The sequence below is a fragment of the Cajanus cajan genome, chromosome 1 (genome assembly GCF_000230855.2).
Source record: "Cajanus cajan strain Asha chromosome 1, NIPB_CcT2T_4, whole genome shotgun sequence".
Lineage (NCBI taxonomy): Eukaryota > Viridiplantae > Streptophyta > Magnoliopsida > Fabales > Fabaceae > Cajanus > Cajanus cajan.
The window spans coordinates 27457137-27466029 of NC_138517.1; the positions used below are offsets into that span (position 1 = coordinate 27457137).

An 8893-nucleotide genomic window follows, 5' to 3' on the forward strand; every position below is an offset into this window, starting at 1 on the left:
AACATCTGTATAGCTTAAAGTACAATTCAATAGAAATTTTTAGCCAATTTAATGACGGAAAGATTATACTTGGATTAAATATATAAGGGAGGCTAATTGACTTTAAAGTTTAAAATGTCAAAAAAATAGCCACTAGAGCATTTTAAGTCGTTCAACAAAATAGTTCTGAGTTGCGATGATGGAAGCAAGTAGGGATTTGTTTCAAATGTAAAACCATGACCAAACAAATACGTTATCATTTCCCACTATGAGCTAATGTTTGATCCTGCAATTCTCATCAACTTTATTTAGAGAGCATTCAGAAAGATTTTATGAAACATATTCCAGTTTTTCCTCATCAACTTTAAGAATGACTAATGACTATCCCTAAAGTTTCTTGTTAGAGTTAATTTAAATAAATTTCACTACAAAAGCTATTATAACAGTTAGTTTAAACAAATCTTGTAATGAACAGCTCCATGAAAAGGAAATAAATCATCTAAAATTTCCTTAAGGTTCAGACTGTTTTAAAAATTCAGTAAATCAATACATGATCTGCTTTACAAAGCAATGAAGTAAAATACAAAGCATAATAGAATGCTTTCCCCATGAAAAAAAAAAAGGCATAAATAAAATAAAATAATAAATTTAATTAAAAAAAATCATCACAAGTATACTGTAAAGAATAATATACAGAAAAAACATAGACGTGATTCTTTCCCTCCCTCCAGGTACCTCCTCTTTTATGTGTAGGAAAAAAAAATGTCCACAGCCTACTGCATCTTTAATACTTTGGCAAATAGAATTTTCACCGTTCAATTTTGTAGTTTGCCTTCACCGAATGTACATTAGCTACTTCGAGTTCATAAACGGAGACAAACTTTTAGATATTTTGTATCATGCAAGGATAAATGTGTGGTTGAAATATTGTGAAGGTAGTGGCAAAGATAAATTAACAAACAAAAAGTAGAATGTAGTGGCTATTAAGATGTCTTCCAAATTTTAGAAAGGGTCAATTCTCAATTGGAAGTTAAGAGGTCTACTTGCCAAAGCCTCAAGAGTGAAAGGCATTTTTATGGACATTTTTTCCTTACCTAAAAAGGGTACAGAATGTATACACAGCAATACATCTTAGAACAATGATGCTTATATCTACCTCTCCTAGAACAACCAGTGTTTCCTCCTTGGTTTATGCTGGACTGGTGCATCTATAACAAAGGGAAGAAATAAATCAATAACTAATAAAAGTTGTATTTGATGCACCAAAAGTAATTGAGGTTCAACTCTAATCAAGGATCAAGCTATGGAGAACAAACCTCGGAGTTCATACAATGAATTGTAATGAACCTCGGACCAAAAGCTCAACCACAGTTCTGCGTTGTTCAGGAAATAAATGGAAACAAATGAGTAAGATAATACTACAACATAGTACTAACAATTTCATAAATAGAGATCTGAGATATATAGGCCTGATTTTAAGAGTCAACCCACGAACATAAACTTTTATCTTAGGTTAGGGAAAATCATAACTTTGGTTTGAATTATATATTTCTCAACTTATAAATGTTTTCTTGAGGGAAGGTAAGGGGCATTGCCATTTCAGAATGTGCAATCTGTAATCTTTCTTGAAACGACATATTATAAAAAGTCAATTTCTTTTGTGGGGCATGTGATCCATATTCCTTGCTCATAATCAAACACTCAGACTAAATGAAGTTATGGCAGGGTATAACAATGGTGATGATGGCCTTACCACGCTGGGGTGCTTGGTACAATGGCATAATTTCAATGAAGCAAGTCTCTCTGAATGATGTTAGAAGGCATATCTTTGCGGCAAACTACATTAAAAACAAGAAACATTATTTTGGACATTTTGACAGTATTACACAACAAAAAATAACATCATATTAACAATAAACTAAAAGTAACAATAGCCTCAATTGTGTCAAGAGAATATGTTGTAGAGGTCGATAAATTTGAGAGTAATGAACTCTCATGGCATAGAAATACCATTACTATAACATTATTTTCCTTCTATATATTAAATCATAGCAAAAGCAAAGTCAACTATTTTGTTGAGTCACGTATTGAAACAGGTAGCAAGGTTGTCTCCACCAAGAAGAAACCATAATGACACTCATTTAAGGTCTTCAATACTCAGAAAGGGAAAAAAACAAAGATTGGGAATACCATACGACATTTATCCTTAACCAAAAATGCTAATTAGGTTTTACTTACAGATTCTTCGATGCAGCATATATAGCAAAATTTTGCCAATGCACTCTAACAAAACAAACAAAGAACCACACAATGAAACCTAATTTACAAGATTTGACCAAAAACTTAAAACACCTTAATTCATTAGATCTTTGGGTTTTTTTTCACATGTATAGCCCTTACTTTGTTCATTCCTTTCAAATGTGCAGCTTCTTCACCCACATCATACCAAGGGAATCTCGACAAAAGAAATTCAACATAGCCAGGAGGATATAAACCTTTTGATTTGTTTTTTCTTTTTCATGTATATATAAACATTCTGATTAACCACATTTCTAGTTCACCTAAATTTCATATTTTGCATGATCTGCCCTCAATCTATGTGATAGTTCCCTTAAAATTAAATACATAGATGTATATATGCATTGCACTTCAAATGTGAGGCTTGGATTACAACATAATAATCTTTGAACTAGTAATACATTACAGATTACAGATGCTATCTTCTTTATTAGAAACATAAACTCTTTTAAGTCAAAATTACAAATGAACCACATAAAAAATCGACTACATAAGCCCCTCCAAGAAAACATAAGCCCCTCCAAGAAAAGGGAATAGGTTAACAGTCAACTATCATAAGTTGCTACATAAGCCCCTCCAAGAAAAGGGAATTAGATTAACAGTCAACTATTATAAGTTGTTTTACCTACTTAAGGCGCCAAACAGAACAAAAGTATATAGTAAACATACACACATTAAAATCAAAAGGTTGGATTTAACAGACTACCAAATATTAGAATATTACTATGACCTAGTTTGGACAAACTTCTTCAAAAGCACTTATAGGAGAAAAAACATAAAAGGGTAAAATGATTTGAGCTTGTTGCATAAGCTAAAATCAACTTATGCACTTAACTTTTATAGAAACTATTTTCATTTAACTTCTCCAAAAGCTAAGATATATAAGTTAATTTTTAGCTTAGGGAGAAGGTCAATGTATTTTACCTTCTTATTTTATTATCTTAAAAGTGTTTATGAAAACATTTATCCAAATGACCAATACATTAATAATAGATTTTGCCGGATGCTATATTGAAATAACCAGTCAGTTTTGCCTGTTTTATCATTCTGACCCAATTTTACAAATGTCAAAAATCGCGAAGGTATCTAATTATCTTTTTCTACAAGAATGTTCCTTTAGTTAAAATGAAATTGGACCTTTTCATCTTAGTCTCAAAAAAAAAATATAAACAAGAGAAAATAAAAGGGAATAAAAATAATGATCAATTGGTAGCATTCTACATAAGTAACAAAATGTTTGAATACAACACCACAAACCTTATCAGCAGCTGCCTGTAACGTAACATGGTCCCCCCATTCTCCAGATCTGCCAAGCAGTAGAAAAAGGTGAATACAGCCCATTTGATGAGAATACTACTTAAAGAATCCACAAATGTGATGGATCATTTTATATATAATAGTTTAAGTAATGGCTTATTTGAGAGATACATACTTAGCCATTTTCTTGTGGTATTTTTTGTACTTCATTGGTACATAGGATTCATATAAGGAACGGTGATCTTTGATCTGGCAAAGAGAAACATTATGCAAATAAGTATGTCAAACTATCTATTTGCAATATTTAATATAAATTAATAGATTTTATATTGATCCACCACCTAGAGGATTTGTACCACTTCCCTCAGATGACTTGAAAATATTTTTTTATCACTAAACATGCCAATAACTTAACCTAAATTTCTTATAACTTTCCAATTTCTTCTATTGGAGGACATTTCTTATTCTAAATAATTACTACTTAACAAATGTCTAATACATTATTCCTTAATCAAAAATTGTCAACAAATCTCAAAAACTATAAAAGAACAAAATGCTCCTTTGTATCTCCCACCCCACTCTCTTCTTTTCGATATGTCTTCATTGATTCAAAACTGTTCATTTACACATCAGCAAATTTAAATCTTTTAACCTAGTTAAACCAACACTAGACATGAAAGCCAAACGTCCTCATAGATTGACATTTTATGGGAATTATTCTTTCCATGACAACTAGTACAACATACCTGTTTCACTATCTCTTTGCGAACATACTTGTGGTGTTCCGGTGACCTATACAGCTGATCGGAAAGTGCACGGAACTGCAATGTTGAGAGAATAATTAGTGTAAATTCAATAGGATTTTAGGATAATGTTCATGCCTGATAAACAGTTGGTAAAATAACACACCTGACAATTTCCATCTCCAGATACCTTAACTTCACATAAACCATAGACATTCAACCTATAGAAGTGAAGAGAGAATGGTTGTAATACCTTCAATTCAACAAAGAGTAAATGCGTTGCAAGAATACATGTATTACATTTTACTGGCTAAAAGCTTGTCCTCGTTATTTTTTTAATCTGGGTTCCTAAGACATATCAATATTCAATCTGTTGGTCAACAATTGTGAATGGCAAAAAGCACCAGACAAAGTTGCAAAAACCCTTATCTTCAGTTCTTAATGTTTCAGAATATGTATCTATATTCTCTCCTTCATTAACTAACGGTACCTATCCAGAAAAAAGAAAAAAAAAGTAATTACTTGCATGCTAAGATCCAGATACAAAAAGATTGCTGAATGCTGATTGATTTCATCCCATAATCTTTCTTTTGCTTTTCACTGATGAGGCATTGAAAACCCCTACCTTTCTTTATTCCTAAAGTTTGAAAGAATGCTAGTTTAGTAGTATACTGCTAACATCAAAAAAATTTATGGCCGCTTTATTATCTTATTTTTCTAACCACAACTACATGACCTCCCAAAAGTGCCACTATAACTACAGTATGCCCCACAACTCTACTTGACTACAAGGAACATATGCTTATCCAAAGTATTTTTCACTTAAATTACCATGTATACTTTCTGTTTCTACTTGTTCAACTGAAAAAAGAAAAATAAAAGAATATTTATTTGACCAGCTAGGTCTTAAATTATAAATATAAATTGTAATAATGTAAGTGCTTCTTTTCTGCCCAGGGTCATTGTTAACAGCCATCTTTTTATCTAAGGTGCATAGCAAGAAACTTCAAAGTTTTAAAACAATCAAATAAGAAATTGTAAATTTTATGTAGGAGAAATACACACCTCTGAAGCAGACGCTGGTGATCCATACTGGCATCATTTACAGTGGGGATAAAGGAATTTATTCGGGGAACATGCTATAATTTCAAGAAGTTGCAATCAGAAGAAATTAACAAAAACATAAGTAGTCAAAATTCAGATATCTGTATATCACTCCCTCAGTCCCTCCCATGCTTTCTCAAAAAAGTGGGAGTACAATACATGTGAAAGTCTGTTATTGTATGTGATGATAATGACAATGAAGCCTAATTTGTAATACCATAGAATGAAAACAAAACAAAAGTAAGAGCGAAACCTCAAAAGTGCACAGGCAGAGAAAAGAAGGAAATAAGAAATCTAGAGCCAGTATGTCCTTTTAAAGCATTATATAGATCCTGAACCAATTTTCCCAAAAGCTGATGCTGGTGAAGGCATGTAAACTATTCTATATTCAACACACACCTAACCCAAGAACCCTCTAGGCTGGAACCGTAGGGATGTCAAACGAATGATTTGGAAAAATTTTGAACTGAATTATAAAGGATGGGTAAAAAATAAGCCATTAGCCATTTATGATCCATTAAAATTTTATCAAAAATCCAATCCATCCATGACTCATTTAACAAAAAACCATCCAACCCATCCATTAACCACTTTTCATGGATGGATATCCAATCCATCCATTTAAAGTATTTTATATTTTATTTTCAAAAAAATAAAATAAAATAAAGTTCAATATATACATTCTTACATTCAAACACCAGAGTCCAAGACTTGTCCCTTACAGACTTATGCTCAACCAATGAACTTTGGACTACTATATCCAATGCATTAAAAATGTTAGATGGTTCATTATCCACCCAATAATAAATGGTGATTCAATCCAACCAATTCATTAAGCTTCATTTTTATAACAGGATCAATGGGTTGGATTTACACATAGATGGATTGAATGGCCAGTGGATAAAAGGATTGAATTGCCACCCCCAATAAACTGTGGGCAATGCATAGTTGACAGTTCAGTGGGAGAGAAATAATGATCAAACTCAACGCCACATAGCCATAGAGTAAACTTCTAAAAAAGATTAAGCTATCAGTTTATCTTATTAAATATAAATTCATTCCTCACAGTAATGAATTTATATCTAATCTAATAAAATAAATACGTTTTATAATGCATGCTTTGAAAAGAAAAAAAAAAAAAAAAAAGTGGCCCCTATATTATAAAACCATAACTGGCCAAAGTCTAAAGTTTCAATAACGGAAATAACTGAAAAGCAGGAAATCTTACAGGAACGGGTTCCAAGTTGGTAAGGCGACGAGCAACTGCTCCATCTAATTTGGCATACTCTTCTGACAGCACAAGAGCAATCATTCGGTCATCATCCACATCCTGCTGACTGCTCTGGGAAGTTGAACCAGAACTTTCACCCCAATACTCAGTCCGAGTTCCATTCATCATATCCTGAACCAGCACTTGAAGTGTCAAATTAAAGGCAAAATTTTACAACAACACAGCCACTGAACCTGCAACAATTGAAAGACTCCTATCATATAACATTTCACAATCTCAAATTTGTCTAAGAAATGATGATCTTATTACATCTCAGTCATAAAAGTCTAGTTAAAACACCCACAAAACAACACATACATACACAATGGGAATGAAATCAGTGAGTATAAAAACATATAACAGGGATGATAAAGAGAAACAGCACCATCAATACCTTGCAAGACTATAGCATAAAAACAAACCCTTCAATTCTATCTTTGGAAGACATATATAGCTTGTTGAATTTAACAGTTTAATACAGAGAGAATTATAATATGAAATGACCAAAATACAATAACCATGTTAAATTTGATGAACCATATCAACTACATAAAGCTGCAAACTTGCAAATTCTTCTTAACGTATTGATACATATTGATCATAAATGGGGGAAATTCAATTGCCGAGAGGTAATCAATAACACAGAATCGGATCCTAAATTCTGATCACAAACAAGAAAACAATCATAAAAGGGTTCGGTGGATAATCAGGAAAATCTAATCCCAAGAAACAAAGATAACAATTTTAATTTAATTTAAATTATATTTAAGAAAAAAAGAAGAAATGAGAAACCTGTGATTCTGATGCGACTGAACGATGAGTTGTTCTTAGAAATGAATGGGTACGGTGAAGAAGAAGGTAGTAGTAAGGTGTGTGTGACTTTTTTTATTTAAATAGAGAAGCATTCAATTCCGCGTTTTTTTTTGGTTTGGTAAGAGAAGCTAACTTCAATGTCATTGCGGACAACACGTTATTTTTCTAACTTTTCCGACGCACACCAACGCTAAAGTAAAGGATAAAAAATTATATAAAATACATCTAAATATCTATGTAGATTTGTACTTGTATTTTGTCATTTTTTTTTTATTAAAGAGAAAACAGTGTAGCCCACTAAGATAATTAGTGTATGCATTTACATAGTCAATTTTGCTAGTCAATTTTGCACAATCATTTAGTTATACACTAGTTTAATTTATAATATAATATTAACATAATATTATTATATTATAAATTATATTATCTTTACGAAAAATAAGAATATTATATTAAATAAGAATATTAAAATATATAATTTAATATATTCAATTTAATATCGTTAACATAAATTATATTTATTTTTTTAATGATAAAAATATTACATTATCATCTCTTTATATATTAAAATATATTATAAATTATACTTTTAACTTTTATTGATATAAATATTGTATCATCACTATATTATTGTATTAAAATATATAATTTAGAGTATTTAACTCAAAATTATAAAGAAATAATTATTATAATATTTTAAAATTTATTTATGATTAAAATATATGCTGAAATACTTTTAAGTTATTATCATTTATTTACTTGATATAAAATTATAAAAAATATATAATTAAATTTAAAATAATTTATTAAACTAATAAATAAAATAAAATTTATTAAATAAATTATATACATATATACATTTTGATATACACATGTCAATATATATATATATATATATATATATATATATATATATAAAATTTGGTAATCATTATATTTTATTTAATAATAATTTTATAATATAAATATATTCATTAAAAAGTTTTATTTAATATACATAATTTTAAAATTATATTTATTAAATGTGATAAATAGTATTTAATTAGAAAACACCTATTTATTTAGATATTTCTTAAAATATTTTGTTAATAAAATCCATTAAATAACATGTTTAATCTTATATATTAACTTAATTTAACATATATATATATATATATATATAATTAACCTATATAATAAAATATTATTTAAAAACTTTTAAAATATTACATTAATTAAATACTATCGTAATACATATTTGATTTTATTATATTCATATACATTTTTTTATAACTTTAAATATTTTAATAATTAAAATATTTTTTTTAAATATAATTAATTTTAGAAAAGTCATAATAAATTTTTAAATAATAATTAAATATGTAAATAAAGTGATAATTTTTTTACCCAAAAATAAATTGTTCAAGTGTAATATTTATATTTATTAAGA

At 29.2% G+C, this 8893-nt stretch overlaps 1 protein-coding gene across 2 annotated transcripts; it reads right to left on the reverse strand.

The window, feature by feature from the left end:
• Window positions 1-459: 459 nt before the first annotated feature.
• Window positions 460-7606, reverse strand: LOC109792915 (OVARIAN TUMOR DOMAIN-containing deubiquitinating enzyme 12). Of its 2 annotated transcripts, none has more exons than XM_020352365.3 (10): window positions 7444-7606; window positions 6610-6783; window positions 5343-5416; window positions 4444-4498; window positions 4281-4355; window positions 3710-3783; window positions 3535-3583; window positions 1733-1817; window positions 1296-1352; window positions 460-1187 (listed from the first exon to the last, which is right to left on the reverse strand). In XM_020352365.3, the coding sequence occupies exons 2-10, from the start codon at window positions 6778-6780 to the stop codon at window positions 1141-1143; spliced, it is 687 nt and encodes a 228-aa protein (XP_020207954.1). In that variant the 5' UTR covers window positions 6781-6783; window positions 7444-7606; the 3' UTR covers window positions 460-1140. The 2 variants fall into 2 exon arrangements, with proteins under 2 accessions (XP_020207954.1, XP_020207953.1); XM_020352364.3 differs by having other exon boundaries at window positions 6610-6845; window positions 7444-7605.
• Window positions 7607-8893: the final 1287 nt, after the last annotated feature.